Raw genomic sequence first — 17,851 nt, forward strand, 5'->3', positions numbered from 1 at the left:
CAAGGGCATCATTGGGGTGGTTTGGGGTGGAGATGTACTGCTGGGTGTCATCAGCGTTTATAATCTTTATTTAGTCACTGAAATATTTCCATATTTATTTTATTAATTGAATCCCATACTTTGCATTGTGGGTTTTTTGTTTGTTTGTTTGTTTTTTTGCAGTAATTCTTTTGTTTGTAGTGCTAGGAATGACTCTGGCAGGACATGTACAAGATTCTCTAAGTAGCATTCCTGAGATTTTTGTGGTTTTTGTTTCCTCACCTGGCGATATCTTGAAGCGCTGTCATCAATCTTTTTTTTTTATTGCAAAAGTTTTACAATTACATTTTCACCCCCTTTTTCCCCCCCCACCACCCACCCCAAACTTCCCAACCTCCCTAACCCTCCCTAACCCTCCCCTCCCCCCAGACTTCCACACAATATACTCATATCCGATACAAAACCCCCCTTAGTATAAAACTTGTATAAAACTTGAACCCCTCCCTCCCCCTTATAATTTCTCTTTTTATCTTCATTACATTAAAATATTTCTAATACATTATTTTCAAATAAAAGCTATTTGATACTTCCTAGTTTGATATTTGTTCTGAACATATTCTATCCACTTTTTCCATTCCCATTCATAAGTCTCTTGTGAACAATCTTTTAAGTATGCTGAAATCTTCGCCATCTCTGCAAAACTGGCCATCTTCAAAGTCCATTCCTCAATAGTGGGCAAAGCTTCGTTCTTCCAGTATTTACCTATCAACAATCTTGCTGATGTTATCATATGCAATATCAATTTTGTTTCACCCAAAGTAAAACCCTTAACTATACCCAATAAAAACAATTGTGGAGAGAATTGAATTTTTTTCTTCAAGACATTCTGCATGACCCACCAAATTTTTATCCAAAAAGCCTTAACTTCCCTACAGGTCCACCAAACATGATAATATGTAGCATCCAAGCATTCACATCTCCAACATTTTGGCTGAACATTAGGGTACATACATGATAACTTTTTGGGGTCTAAGTGCCATCTATAAAACATTTTATAGAAATTTTCCCTCAAATTCTGCGACTGTGTAAATTTAACGTTCTGAACCCAAATTTTTTCCCATGTTTCCAACATCACTGGTTCTTCAAAATTTTGAGCCCACTTAATCATACAATCTTTAACTAGTTCGGTTTCTGAATCCCTTTCTAACAAAACATTATAAAGCCTTTTAATATGCATTAGACCTTTCTCTTTTATGTGTCTAACCAATTCTTCCTCATGCAACATAATACCAGTTTTTTGGTCCTCTTTCCATCTCAATTGCAATTGATTATATTGTAGCCAGGTTATATTAATCCCTTCAGCCAACAGTGTCTGTAGTGTCTTCAGCTGCCATCTGCCCACATCTGTAAAAAGAACCTCTTTATATAAACCCCCCCCGAGTGACATTATATTTGTATTCCACAAAGTATGACCAAGATCCAGCCATAGCGCTGTCATCAATCTTGAAAAACTGCCACAATTTTGCTCTATTCTTTCTTATGCTAAAAGGAATCAAGGTGAGTTTATGGTGAATTCCTTTCTCATGTGTTCCACTTTCCAGAACTGAGTTCTTATTTTTCCTTCCCTTAACCATTTCTTAATTATGAATCCATTCCTTCATCAGGGTTATTTTACTCCACACCCCATCTTAATTTTTATCACCCATCTTCCTTGCAGACCCCCCCTCCCCCACCTAAATGGTTTGGAATTAAAATGGTGTCTTCAACTTCAGCACACTCCAAATTCCGCATTGGAATTTCTTTGCTGACTAAAGAGCTCTGGGAAATACAGTTTTAATTTATGGGGAGATTCAGATTTCCTTCAAATTTGATTTCCTTCAAATCCTAAAACATTTCAGAATAGTGCTATAGTGCTATTGTGCACCGCATTTCATTAGTACCATTGAATTAGAGAAAGTGTTAACCCCCAGCATATTTTACAGTCATATAATTTTACCACAAAAACAAGTTAACAGTGGAATTTGTTGCTTATTTATAGCCTTTTGATTCTAATACAATCAAAACTGAAGAAAATTGCATTTGCGGTATATGCTGTTAGTGTTTATTGATGCCGGCCATTGAGGCGGAACCAGTAGAAATTTAAATTGTTATATGGCCTAGAAATCAGTGAAATCAAATTTCTTTACTATCCTAAATACTTTGGATTCCTTTTCTTAAGTATGAGTCATTATGAGCTATTTTGAATAGATGGGTTCTCTAAAGACTGTAAGAGGTGACTGCCTTATCTTAGCACAAAAACATGCCAGGAGACACATTACTCAGAAGCAGTGTTGTTGATTATGCTGCTGTCACTCATTCCACGACCAACTTCCTAAAAGTGGATCTGACTTTTTTCCTTGAAAATTTAATCTGATGCAAATTACAGCTGGGGAAAAAATATACATGTTTTTTGTGGTACAGTATAGTTTGGATGTTTTTGAAATCAATGAAGTTTATCTCCATATATATATTTGGCATGAAACTATCAAAAGTATAGAATTTTATTATCAATGTTATTATTGTCATATTAATAATTACCTTGACATAAATCCAAAGGTTGTCTTCTTTCTGATTGAGGGAGAAAATAGGTTTTTATATTTATACAAGGCTTTGTACAAAGTTCATAAAGGCTTTTGTCAACCTGTGAAGCCCTCAAGGAGTTTGAACATTTGGTGACTTCCTGGTTGTGTGCTTGTACAGTTAGTTTTCAATTAACTCAACAAAGCTTACTTTTGAATTGAAATGTATGGAATTGTTTTGTTAAACTGTATATGCTGCAAGCCATAACTTCTTTATTCCCCTGATTTTGGTACTTTAATCTTTTTTGCATTAATTAAAACAATTTGAAAATCTGGTAACAAGTAACAATCCTATTATAACATAAAGTTTACGCAACTTTATTAATCTGAAAGAGAAGATTTGGTTAAACAATAAATTATATTCAATAAATATGTGCTGCTGGTTATGAAATAGTGCCCTAATGCCTTTTTTCTGCAACAAATTACTAAAAGGATCTAATTTTGAATGTTGAACTTGGAAAAAGGACAGTACACATTACACTGAAAATGAGAAACAAGTATAAACTCGCTTACTTTCCCAGGTCACATTTATTAAAATATGTTAAAGATAGTCATTTTTTAAAGGGAAGTTCAACCCTGATATTTTTGGTTATGGAGTTTGGCTAAACCCAAGTATTTAAAGTTCAGAAAAGACTTGATCTAAAAAAATTGCAGTTTCTAAAAAGCACTTAGAGGGATGTCTTGATACTTCTAATCATTACGCATTCCACAAGATGAACACACTAGTTGATTTGGAATGATCTTATTAAATTGGGAGCAAAGTACAAAATAAGAAGCGAAGATTCTCTAGTGCACTGAGGAAATTCTCGACCAATCCCTCAGGCCTCTTATTGTTAAAAAATCACTGCTAACACTCTAGCGTGCAGTACTATTACTACTACTGTGAAATTTCCAACTCACCTTCCAGAACAGAAAATCCATTGATATTCTTGGGTATCAACCGTGCCATTTCCTTAAGACCATCAAATGAAGCCACCAACCATTTCCTAGATATATGCAGGGTCAGGCAAGAGTTTCTTCTAGGTCCTTTATTATTGGTACTTTGTTGTTTCAATTTTATAATGTTTATTCATATTTATATATTTTGTCTGCTACTCTTGTAATGGAAAAATGTGATTAAAAAGGTATGAAATACACAAATTTCAACTCTTTAATACTACATGTTTAATGAGACAGAGGTGCCTGGTTACTTTTCTAAATGAGCCAATACATTAACTCAAGAGATTTATGAATTATATAGTGATGCTTCAGTCATGAGATAATGAGGTAGGGTTCTAAAGGCAAAAATGGCGATTATAGGTTATGCCTGATAAATACAACTGAGGCTGGGACCATGCCAGTGATGACTTTCAGAATTGGTAGAATTGTTTTGTACAAAGGAATCAATGACCAGATGATGTTGATGATAATCTTTTATAGCATAGGCCATCCTGAGAATTAGAATAAAGGACATTTTTATCCACACACCAGCAATACATCTTGTATATGATTTCATTAATTTGTTAATTTGATTAAATATATGTGTATCTATATCATCAACACCAAAAACAGACCTTATAATTTGTTTGTTTTGTTTTTGTTACTAAGTTTTTAATTCAGTATTGTAAATATAATCTTTAACATTGGGCTAACTCCTAAATCATCAAAACAAAGGAAGGAAATGGAGCCAATTGTGAGCAGGGTAGGAAGGTCACCTTACCTGGTGTTAGATTAATTTTTGCTACATTGCTCCAGCATTCAAATTATTCATTTATAGTGCCTTTTGCAATTAATTATCACATTTATATTGCCTCCCATCTCACACAATGCAACAATTTTCATGTGTTTTAGTTTTAAAGGACTTAAAAATTGGAAGTGGCCCAAATCGACTTTCAAGGAATAAATATTACTCTGAAGTGATAGGAATAACTGTAAGTTTAATTTAACATAAAGTCCTGCCAGCATGGTCAACTGAGATTAAAAAATATAAAATGCTTCAACATAAATTTAAAATTGATAATCTAATGCATATTTGCCCCACATAACCACTTAATATGGTAGGACTTTCTTTCATGTAAATAATACATACTTATTGACTGTGCATCCTTACTCCATCATTTTATGCTCAGAGATTATGTTCACCATTCCAAGAAATGGGAAAAGGATTTGATAATATTATATGCACATAGAATGGAATAAACTCAGATAAATCTTAAGCTTTTTGTGCATCAGGAAATATTACAATCATATCAAATGGGTGGGCTCAGGAATGACTTTAGCTTTCTGTCCATGTAGTAATCAACATCTAGACTGGCTGTATTTTTCTATGTTGTACGACAGAAAATTGGAACTGAATTTATCCTGTGTGGTAGCTATATATGAACCTATTTTTGCCTTGAGTGAATGATTGCAAAAATTTTAAACATGGACAAATTGTATTGATTTTTCTTCTTTGTAATTAAAGAAAAGAATGCCTCTTGCTATACCATTTTTAATGTTTATGATCTCAGGCATGATAACTTTAGATAAGAGAGTGTCACTATTTCACTTGAAATTATTCATCAGTTATGAATAATATGTCTCATTCATTAAAGAGGACAGTTTTCAAAAACTCTACATATTTCAAATGCTTTCCTTATGGATATTTTACAACATATATATCTACAGATTTATTTAACATTTCTGGGATCTCCTTGGCCAATGCAACACTGGCTAATGAAAACATTTATACAAAAAAGTGCACAAAATGTGAATTTTGAACCCATGGAAATGAAATGTGCATTAGTCAGAGAAGGGCAACGATGGTTCTGGATCACTTTCTCTCTCTTGTCCTTTAGTCCTTTTAAATTAACGTCAAGTCAAAAGAATGGCAATCCAACTGAACCTTATCAGGAACACATATTTGGGTCCATTGAGTCGTGCTGAAGAAAAAGGTGCAACAATAAACAAGTCCCTGTGCATTTGCAGTCATAGTTACGGGCAGAAAAGCCCTTGACATTTTTTGCTTTGGTATTAAATAGCAATTATAAAAGCTTTTAGAAATAAAGCAATACATGATGAGGAAAGGGCTGGAAATCCTACAAGGCTTGGATTTCTTGTCCATTGAAATCAGTCTCATTCTTAGTCATAAATAAATAATCTCTTTCCTGGTTTCGCTTCCATGCCAGGATCAATATCTCTTAACATCTTACTTATTTTATTACTGCTCTTGGTTTTCTGGGACTGATTGAAAGTTGCTCAGAGGAAATCTTTGGTTTTGCTTAAGTGTCCGTGACATTTAATCATGACTTTCCTTGCAGTTTAATTCCAACCAGTCAATCAGTTAATCCACTTCAATTGATTCTGTGCTCTCTGTTATTGGCTTGCACTCATTGGGCATCCTCTGGTGTCGACTCAGCTGGGTGGCTTGGGTGAAGCTCCTCTCACACCTCTCGCACCTGGAAAAGGCAAGAGAGAAAATTGAGAGTGGGAAGCTGCTCCTGGGGGGCCACCGGGCTTCGTCTTATCATGCCTAATCAGAAGAGACACTCAAAAGTGGCTTCAGATTTTACTGGCTCAAGAGGTTTAATTGGTGGCTACTTCCAAGGCCTTGATGCCTATGATGGGACAAGGCCTGTCTGATTCAGAACAAGGGAATCTGTCAATAGACAGGGGAAGGTGATTTCTCTAGAGAGGCCTGTCCTACTGTAGCTCTGATCACTGTCAGTTCAAATAGATAAAGAACAAAAAGAGATTTTTAGGAGTGAGCCATCAAAGAAGCAGCTTGTCTGCAGTTTTCTGCTCTGTAATCCCTCGGAGAAATTGATGACAAATAGAATTTCACCTCCTGCTAATTTAAAACCAGGAATCTTACCTATTGGAACAATCATGAAACTGGGAAATAATAATCACTTTCTGTGTTTCTCTGAAATTACTGTTTAGCCAGCATGATACAAAGGAGTGTTATCGTGATTAAAAAGAGACTTTTAAAAATATTATTATAGAATCAGTATATTGCTGAAATGACCATTGCCATCTCCTCATAGATTTAAATGATGTGCCGAAATAATGAATACATTTAGATGCAGGCTTTCTGTGTGAACATCCAAGGGATGTGCATAATTCAAAGAGAAACAACTTCATCTCTTTTAAAAAAGAATTGATTTTCCAAACTTTGGCCCTTCAATAATTTGACTTAATATTCAGCATAGAGTGTTTGAGATCTATGAGATAGAAACATTCTTTTCAATAACTTCCATCTCAGCAATTATCCTGCTACCTAGAGCCCTCTCATTCAACTCTTACAATTTTACCCCCAGGTTTATAGCCAACAACAATAACAAAACAAAAAAAAAACTAGCAAGAAATCTGGTCTAGATCACTTAGTCCAATTAGATGCTCTCCAAATATGTTGAACTACATGTTGGCTGTGGAATTAAGCATAAAATTTAAGCCAGTAAAGCTCTCATAGGTAAACCGTATTGGAATGAATAAAGCCTACATAAGAACTTTTTGAGCACATTAATTTAAATTGAGTTGACAAAGGAGATACTTGCGAATTATAAAATACAGTTTTAACATAATGTTGATGGAATCGTACATAATAATTAATTAACAGTGATTTAAGAAGCCTGTTCATAATCCAATGTAAAAAATATCCAAATGAAATGTAAGGAGACTCTGTTCAGGTACATCTTTCTATTGTAAACATTATATAGATAATGAATTGGTTTATTACGGATACATCAAGAGCCATTTATAAATATATATATATAATTTCAGAATGAGATAAAGTATGTGTCATTTTAAAAAAAAGAAAATTATGGTTTGAGAAACCTATGGCCTGAAAGTTACAAATTCATTCATCTTATCTCCACTCCCAGTCTAACATGTCAAGATCTTTAAGTTATGTTTCTTTGATTGTTTCTCTTAGAATATTTTAGCAGCCTGTTCTACTGTTAAAAACTGCACTGTGATCTTGACAAATGTAAAATGTCAGCTCTAATGTATCAGACCTATCAGCTCAATGAAAATAACTCAGAAGTATTGATCACCTAATGATTTCTAGTGTATTCATTAATGTCTATGTGCAGATCTTCCTCTCTCCAGAGTTCTTGAAATGCTGATGACACATTAGTGTGTTGCTGATTGTTTATTAGAAAACTGATTAGTTACTGGATTAGTGTGTCAAAATCTACTACCTTTCATTGCTTGATAAACTTGCAAATTATGAATTTGTTTTTCATTATGAACACCTTGAAATCAATTCATTTTAGGCTTAGTTTCTATAGCACAATAAAGTGATATCTACTTAGATTTGATTTTTTTTCTTTCTCTTTTCTATACCAACAAAGCTACAGATATGACATACAGTATATTTCATGTGCATATGTCTGTTTGTCTCTCCGTCTCATATATCTATCCTCCAAGTCAGTGTTAATTCTAGTTATTGCCTGGGCAAATCCCTGCAGCTTTCTTAACAAAATTTTTCAACCATAATTTGCTATTGCCTTCTTCTAAGGGCAGAGAGAGTGACTTGCTTAAGGTTTTCCAGCTGGTTTCTTCAGGTTTCTATAGTTTAACTATTATATCAAACTGGTTCTCACCTTCTCACTACTTAATTAATAAGCATATTATAAATCAAAGGCACAAGTGAAAACTGAAAACTTATAAAATGAGCAACAAGTTCTCCTGGATCATAAAGTGAAACTTGCCCCTACATTAGTGTTACAATACCAAACCTATTTCAAGTAATTTCCATGTGGCATTCATAAAATATCCAAATTTAAAAAGCATGACCATCATTAATCTAAGTCTATTAACTGAAACAAGATAAGTTAACACTTGGAGATTTAGGATTATTCATGATGCAACAAATAAATAAATCCTCCATACAGTTAATATTTATAGTGACCATTCTATACCTGTAGAGGGGGCGTGCATATGTGCACTAACATGCCTATCGCCCCTGTCATTGTATTTTTATTCTCTTTTTCTTGTTCTCATTTTTTGTTTGACAAATTCAAATAAATAGATAATAAATAAATAAATAAATAGTATAGCCAACAGTTGAATCATTTTTTCTTCTTTCCAAATGTATGTTTTCATTTGTATGTTTTATGATAAAATATATAATGTATATTTATACTTATATATGTAAGCACATATACTGGAAATACAGAACTTGTGGGAAGGTACAGTAACATACTATTGAACTAAATTATTCTAGTGCATTACTTTGTACATTATAAACTCTTACATACGCTATTCCGTAAATTTTAATGCAATATATCTGTTGAGTAAAGATATTGGTCTTACACAAAGCACTATTATCATTTCAATATCCATTAAAAATGGATTTCGCAGTTGCTATTTCATTACATAAATGTTTTAATTTAACTGAAATACATATATCAAATATTGGCAATTTTTTTACGTAAAAATCTTGCATTCAAATACAGCCATAGAACATATAAAATTAATGTGATTCACGTCTATCTAATGGAATAGGTCCCTAAGCAGTTTATTTCATGGATGGAACTAAACTGAAACCACTCTGTATTAATTCAAATATTTTAGGAAACAAAAAAAAAAGAGAAAGAAAATATAAAGCAAAAAAATGTAGCATTGGCTCTTAGTGGTTCAAATAGTAGATTTATTGGAAACATGACAAAAACAGAATGTTATGGGGGTGGAAATTAAATGGAGTCAACAAGGTTACATATAAGTAACATCTTAACATTAAAAGAAATCTATTTTCCATTTTGACCCGGAAGCCTGTACAATTAATTACTAAAATCTATTTACACAGCAACTACATAAAATCAATCTGAACTGCTAGTTTTTGGCTTCCTTTTCCATTGGCTGTATTAATCCAATGTAATGGTTCAGTAGCCGCCATTTGTTGACACGGCACTCTTGTGTCATTCTAGACTGAAGCTGAACACTGATTGAGTTGGATTTTGGAAAACATGGCACTCGCCTTCTTCTCTTCATACTCTGGGCATTCCAATGAGATGGCCAATCATGATTTTTATGAAGCTTAACTAACTTGGCATTTAAATGGTTACATTTTTGTATGGTTTACATGCCAGAGCAACCAAAGCAAGTGGTTATTATAATACAATATCAGCGAACACATGGTTTTAGCATTATTTGGGCCGCAAGTTAAAAAAAAGAAACTAATGGAATATTGCTAGTATTTCACCTGAATATGACAATGGCTGTCAAAAGTTGTTCAAGGAAACTATTCCACAAACAGAATCTGAAACAGTATCTCCTCTGTCTGATATGGTTTCTCAAATAATACTTTGCTGTTACTATCAATATAAAAATATTTTAGTGGCTACTGGCCTCTGCAATTAGTGTGTATGTCTGTATGCACACCTTTGAGTCAGTTTATTATTATTATTATTATTTCTAGCAACTACCAGGATTGGTTCCTGCAGTTTTCTTGGCAAGGCTTTTCAGTTGTTTGCCATTTTCTCCTTCCTAGAGCTGAGAGAAAGCTGTGACTAGCTCAAGGTCCACCTTTGTGCCTAAGGCAGAGCTAGAACTCTCATGGTTTCCTGGTTTCTAGCCTGATGCTTTAACTACTGCACCAACTAGCTATCCCACAATTAGTAGCAGAATCAATTGCAAGCTTATTGACACTTTTAAAAATATGTTCTTTCAAACTTATTTGATTTAGCTGAACTTCTTAAAACATAGACAATCGATAACAAACCTTGTTTTCCTATGTACCCCAAACCTAAGGTGTCTGTCTCAACCACATCTTCCAAAGCAACCAAATCTCAGCATGGAATTCAATTCAGCTATAGTAATGATAAAATAGAGAAGGACAGACTCTCTAACCCCTTTCTGCTGCTTTTAATTTTTTTTCATATTGATAGCTGCTCTGTTTTGACTAGTTTTGGGAATTAACATACTAAAGGTTCATGAACACCTGAACCAGAACTGATTGGTCTGTGAATATTGTTGGATTATAACTCTTATCAATCCTGGTGAGCATCACTGTAGGCCAAAACAAACATAATTTGTAGTTCAGTATCCACAACCATGTTTCCCACTCCCAAATTCCACTCTAAAATATTACTTATACTAAACCTTAGCCTTCTCTGTGGCTGCCCCAGCTCTCTGGAACCAGTTACCTCCTGAGATCCGGACCATCCCCACCCTATTGGCCTTCCGAAAAGCGGTGAAGACCTGGCTTTTCCGGCAGGCCTGGGGCCATTGATCTCACTCTTGTGATCTGGTGAGATCCAGCCATGAATGGCGTGAATGAGTTTTTAATGGTTTTAATGTTTTTAATTTTTAAATGTTTTTTTATAATGATTTTTTAAAATGTATTGTGAGCTGCCCTGAGTCTTCGAAGAGGGGCGGCATATAAATTGAATTAATTAAATTAAATTAAATTAAAATTCCTACAGATTACAACAATATAAAACGATATAATCATACACTTGTGTAATTTGTTTTTCCTATTTAAAATACTTCTGTCTTAAAAGTTTGCAATCACTGTTGCTTGATGTTCCTCAATATACCGTACATGGCATATGCCTGAAAAATTATTTATTTTGGCATTCTTAGATACTATTACTGGAGAGATTGTTACGGAAAATTTTTAAAAAACCAACCACCATTTTCTGGTGAAATTACAAGATTATGTAACGAGAGACAAAGGATGCAGAGGTAAAATAAAGATAGAGGAAGAAATAAAAATATGTAAATATATGAATAATATCATAATCCTTAAGGACTCAACTAGCAAGTTGACTCCTGTCCACATATTTTTCTCCTAAATAGGTGCCACTGAAATAAAGAAGAAACAGGGCCAGGTTCACACGTCGGTTTAGTATTTGGAACTGAATTCAAAAAGGAAATCTCAGAAAGGGTGAATTCTAAATCTGGATTATCCTAGTGTTCCCTTCCTGCTCAACTGAGTCTTTGATTACTTACTTAAATGGTTTCTCCCCTGTATGTGTCCGGATATGATTGTTGAGTGTAGTAGCACCAGCAAAGGCACGACCGCAATAGCCACACTTGAAAGGTCTGTCACTGGAGTGAGTGACTACGTGGTTCCGGAGCTCTGAAGGTTGGGAGAAGGATTGGGAGCAGTGTCCACACTGATAGGGCCTGCAGAAAATAAGAAACACCCAATGTGATCACTACTTGTTTTGTTTTTTAACTGCAGCACATGGAAAATCATTTGGGTGGTGCCGCCAAGCTTTGATTGCTTACTTCAAAAGGGAATTTAATAGTGAACTTTCTTAAAATTTGAAATGTTCTCCTTCTCATCTTCCCTAATGATGTCCTCCACATGTGATAAATATCATATCCTATAAGCACTAGCAGGCATTGTTATGCTTGCTAGATTTTGCAAAGTCCAATACATTTGGGGATGTGTTTCTGTAGTCTTTTTGTTTTAAATAGTAGGGAACCTCAGTTTCATATAAGGATCTCATGCGAAAACATTTTTCCTCCTTTCCTCACAACAAAATATTGAGTGTATTACCAACTACAAACAATAGTATCTTTGATTCTTCTGAGAATGTGCAGTATAGTTGTTACATATACTCAACAAGATTGCTCCAATCATTTTTCTGTTTGAAATCTCTAAGGCAGGTCATCTTTAATAAATCAGGGACTTGGAGGATGGTCAGAGCCTGGAATTCAATCTTTCATTTGAAAGCTTATAGTGCTGAATATAATGACCCTTCTACACTAAACATTATCAATGCCTATGGAATCTAAATACAGGCTTTACTCATTAATTCTAGAAGACTCTTAGAAAAGCTTGGAGTTATTTAATACAGTGAAAGCTAGACTGGGCATTGTTTGACTTTATTGTGCTACATGTGTGTTCCTTATTCAGTAGTGCCACTGTCACACAAAGGACTCATGTATATGGCTTGGATGTGTCATCAATAATACCAATGAATGTATACAAGCAACCCCCACCCCCAGCCCTGTACTCAGTAGGTTAAAAATACCATTAGAACAAGGATAAAAATGAATGGACTAAGTCTGTTACTTCTAATATTAACACATTAAAAATGTATTGGTGGTGTAGAGACCTTTCTGGATAGAGAAACATCTCAACAGTATAAAGGATGAAGCATTTGTGGTTTGTTTTGCATGTGATTATGCCAACTGAAGGGAGGGGAGATATATAAGAGCATCATGTTTACTTAAAATGCTATTAATATCCAAAAGCAATGCAATGAAAATATAAATATTTTTACTTAAGTCTTCTGCAGACTGTAGTCTTAAAGGCAGAAATTCAGTTCAAGGTAATAATTAATATTTATGAAGACCTTCATGAATTGAAACCAACATTCCTTATATGTTCCTGTCATCTGTAATCATGTGACTATCACAAAAAGATTTGCTTGGCAGCAAGAGAAAAACATGATACCTTGGTTCTAGAAATCCCTTCCACAGGGAGCTCAATGGGCCCATTCTTTCAGAGTTTGCTATTAGAATGAAATCAATTAGTGGTGCTTAGATTTATTTTTCAATCTACATTCTTTTAAAATCTCTTTGTTTTAAAAGAACTTCAGGTTTAGAAAGAAAACATTGCCATGAAAATAGTTCCTATTATGACAAACACCCATACCAAACTTTAGACTCTTAGATCGAAGATATTTTGTGCAAATGGAAAAGTGTGTTAATGAGAAACAACACTACTCTTCCCAGAATGGGATTGCAGCTAAAGCCCTGGTTGAAGGAATAGAATAGGCTAAAATATACTGATATTTTCCTCAAAAGAAAATAAGCATCAAACCAATTTCTAGTTAAAACAGTTCACTTTTGTTGTATAACTGTCATGGATGAAATACTAACAATTAGTAAAATCGATAGGAAAAACTACAGCTCTCTGTCCCCAAATCTCTTAACTGATTCCCAAAATGCTCAGATTAAGAAAGTCAAGAGTGAAATGATCATAAGAGTCACTCTTATTTGGAGTACCCCACTGAATTTAATCCTCTTTCTTCTCCTTCCCACCATAGTATTTTGTCCAATGCAGTTATGGCTTCTTTGTTGATGTAGCTCCATCAGGATGAGTGAAGTTTAAGATTATAATATAGGTTATACTGATCTACTGCCCCAAATTATCCCATATATCTGAGAGTTCAGTCTTCATCTCAGTGTGATGCAACACTCTAGTTAACAATTGTAAAGGACTTAAAGCAAGGTATTTAAAGAAAATTAAATACTTTGGACACGGTTGGGACCCCATAATGTTGGGATTTTAATATTATGTATACAATACATAAAATTATGATGTGCCCTTCCTAGAGCAGATTTGGGATGTTCTAACTCAGAGTTATACTTTATCCTGGTGCTGCAGTAAAGAAAATAATTTGTTCTGCAACAGCATTCAGGTAGTTCTTGATATCCATAACAGCTCCTCACTAACCTCTGCTGCCATCCCCAGTTTTCCACCATTATGTCCGCCTTAAATGCTAGAGTTCCTTGAACACTCCAGTACTTATTTGTTACCTATTTTAAATATCAGAGTGTGTAATTGAAATAGATACATATTCTATTTTTTGCACTGCCGTCCCCATGTCACATTTCAGAATGAACTGTACATGTATATGGATAGTGCTGTAGAAATCTAGATCATATTAAAGATCCAATATCATTTAGACCAGTGATGGAGAACCTTTTTGGCACCAAGCGGAAATGTCAGGGCCGTGCTCTGGAAAAGCCGAGCTTCCAGATTCTAGCATGCATGCGCACCCAACGATCAGCTGGCTGGTGCACATGCACAGTTTTCACCACTGCTGTGCGTGCGAAGGGATCGCGGTTCAGAAAATCTGAACTTCAGAGGTCTGACGCGCATACACACCCAACAATCAGCTGACTGGCACACATGCGCACACTGGTTTTGGCACTGCCGCATGCATGAAAGACAGCTGATCATCGCACATGCATGTGTGCCAGAAACCCAGAAGACAAAAAGGCAAGGCCGCACATGCCAGGCAACATGGCTTCATGTGCCACTTTGGGCATGCATGCCATAGGTTCGCCATCACGGATTTAGACCTTTCAGGAGAGAATATGAATTATAAGAAAGTTCATTGGAGAAGATGATGCATGACAACACCTTTCAAGTATCTGAAGGACTATCATATAAATCTATTACCCTAGACCTGAAGTCAGATATAAATAATTTAAGTTACAGGTTGGTTTTCCACTGAACATTACAAATCTTTTCTTCAGTGATAAGAACTATACAGCAAAAGAATTAAACTTTTAGAAAGAGATAAGTTCTTCCCTGATGCAGATGACCAAGGACAAATTGGGCCTGATCTAGCAGTATGACGTGGGGGATTGGCTTAGAAAGCCAATTTAAAGGGATTATACAAATTTTGCACACCTCTTCAATGCAAATAATCTGTTTCACCTCAAAGCAGGCTCAAATAGCCATATTGCTATTTCAAACCTAGAAGAAATATTACTTTATAGTTGTAGAAAAACTTGGGCTGTGTCGTCCTGTACGCATCTTACAAGTCCTATTTCATATTTACAATTTTTTAATTTTGCTTTCCAAAATTAGAAAAAAAGAATTCATTTTACCTTTAGCTAGACAACTCCAAATTGTAGCTTCCTTTGGTTGAAAATGCTTTATGTTGCCAATGGAAACTTCAAAGCTTTAAGCATATTTACTCAACTGGCTGTTTTATTTATTTATATTTAGCTCTACCAACCTCTTTTATTTTTTTAAAAAAATAAGGATATGTCTTTAGGTGCCTCAGTAATTTTAGACCTGAGGAACAAGCAGCTTAAGCTACAATTCGTAAAACCTGTAATGTTAATGTACACTGTCTTACCAGCGTTTTGTTCTGAACAAATATGTATTGCTGAAGAGCTAAAACAAAAGAGCAAAGGAAAGAGACAATGGTGACCAGGCATACAGAACAATTCAATTAAGTGTACAATAAAATGTTATCCCTCATTCGTCAGCTGGACTGCTTAATTGTGACTACTTGCATCACTGATCACCAATACTATTATTTTACAGTGCTTCAGAGCACTGATCACAGAATTTTTCTGCTTGATTAATGACCTAGCTTTGGTCAATAGTTCAATACTATATTATTTTAATTACATTATAAAATCTGTGATGAGTGTTCCACAACAAGTTTCAAATGTAAAGTTCTATAGCTATAAGATACCAGTTGAACTGAGATTATTTAGGGATTTAAATTTTCTTTACATTAATAATAATCAGATTTCCAAACATTATTTGATCATTTCTTATGTAAATGCTTGTAGGAAAGGGGAAAAAGAATTCTTTTCTTTTCTGCTGAACTACCATAAAGAACTTTCAGTAAACCCTAAGGGTAATGATACTGATTAAAGGATTTATGCATGCATATATTAGATAGACATAGACAGACAGACAGATAATAAACAGACAGATTCATGCCAGTAAATGAAAAAGAATTGTCATGCAGAAGCCAGAACTATATACTGAGAAGGATGATGCAGTATCCTCCAAGCTGATACTGTATCTTTAATGTCCTAAATTTATTTAGTACTCTGGTATTAAATTTGGTTTATTATTGGATCATTTTCATACTAATGATAGAGAGATAGATAGAGAGAGAGATAGATAGATAGATAGATAGATAGATAGATAGATAGATAGATAGATAGATAGAGATAGACAGATAGATGATTGATAGATGATATAGACAGACAGACAGATAGACGATGATAGAGATAGATAGATGATAGATAGATAGATAGATAGATAGATAGATAGATAGATGGATGGATGGATGGATGGATGGATGGACAGGCAGACAGACAGACAGACAGACAAATAGATAGATGATTGATATATAATAGATAGACAGACAGATGATGATAGATAGATAATAGATAGATGATAGATAGATGATAGATAGATAGATAGATAGATAGATAGATACATAGATAGATAGATAGATAGATAGATAGATAGATAGATAGATAGATAGATAGATAGATAGACAGATGATTGATAGATGATATAGACAGGCAGACAGACAGACAGACAATGATAAGATAGATAGATAGATAGATAGATAGATAGATAGATAGATAGATAGATAGATAGATAGATGGACAGATATATGATTGATATATAATAGACAGACAGACAATGATAGATAGATAGAAAATATAGATAGATAGATACAGATGATAGACAAACAGACACACACACACACACACACACACACAGATGATAGGTAGATAGATAATTGATAGATGATATACATAGACAGACAGAGACAGAGACAGAGACAGAGACAGAGACAGAGACAGAGACAGAGATAGGGAAAAGGAAAGGGAAAGAAACAGAGACAGAGACAGAGACAGAGACAGAGACAGAGACAGAGACAGAGACAGAGACAGAGACAGAGACAGAGACAGAGACAGAGATGGAAAGATGATATAGATAGATATGATTTCTCAATTCCTTTTTCTAGTATCTATTTACAGGACATTATTGCCCTTTGAAGTGGAAGGCTTTTGGTCTGAGGGCACTTCATTAGGACATACTATTTCTGAGCTCTGGAAATCCTATGGCTTTTAGCACACTCACTTCTTTTATTCTTTCTTTTACATAATTAATAATGGAACCTTTATATATGCTTCTTTCTTCATTTCCCCCCTTGTCCTGCTATTCAACTTCATGTAGAAAATGTGCAATGTATACAACATTTTTGGATGTTGAAGTTTTGGAAGTGGCTGCCTTTCATACAAAGCTCAATGTAAATAGATTTCAGGCTTCCAAAAAAATCAGATATTTTACATTGCATTAATACTACATATTAAACGTTATATTCTAATGCTTACTCTTATGATCAGAAAGCAATTTCAGTTTTTGTTCAAAGGAACTATTCATTTTTATATAGAAAGTGAAGCTAATAAGTCAAACATACAAAAATATACCAAGGATTAAATATTTCACTATAGTGTATTCTTTTTTCTTGGAGCACTTAATAATAATAATGTGCTGTAATAAGATATTTTTAGTATTAGATTCTTTTAGTAAAAAGATAAACCAAGATGTGCTGTAATCATCATGAATTGATTTTCTGAGAATGAGTGGGATCATTAACATTTATTAGCCCCTGGTTATCTATTTTTTAACTGGTACCACAATAAACAAATAAGTCACTAAATAAAATCAATTAATTCCTTATTTCAAGGTGATTAATTTTTTTCTGCAAAATCAAATCATTCTTTGTTTATAAACAACAATGTCTCTGAAACAATTGCAACTGAATAAG

General features: G+C 34.3%; 1 protein-coding gene across 1 annotated transcript in view; it reads right to left on the minus strand.

Annotated features, from left to right (window-relative positions):
* Positions 1-5,898: 5,898 nt before the first annotated feature.
* The window catches only part of PRDM6 (PR/SET domain 6), an 84,904-nt gene continuing 72,951 nt past the window's right edge, over positions 5,899-17,851 (minus strand). The window contains exons 6-7 of the mRNA XM_070935697.1: positions 11,514-11,690; positions 5,899-6,013 (exon numbers count right to left, since the gene is read on the minus strand). Of these exons, the coding sequence (XP_070791798.1) occupies positions 5,899-6,013; positions 11,514-11,690 (292 nt within the window). The remainder of the gene's footprint in view (positions 6,014-11,513; positions 11,691-17,851) is intronic.

Source organism: Pituophis catenifer, unplaced genomic scaffold (genome assembly GCF_029215685.1).
Source record: "Pituophis catenifer annectens isolate HBS135680 unplaced genomic scaffold, rPitCat1.0.hap2 SCAF_2, whole genome shotgun sequence".
NCBI lineage: Eukaryota > Metazoa > Chordata > Lepidosauria > Squamata > Colubridae > Pituophis > Pituophis catenifer.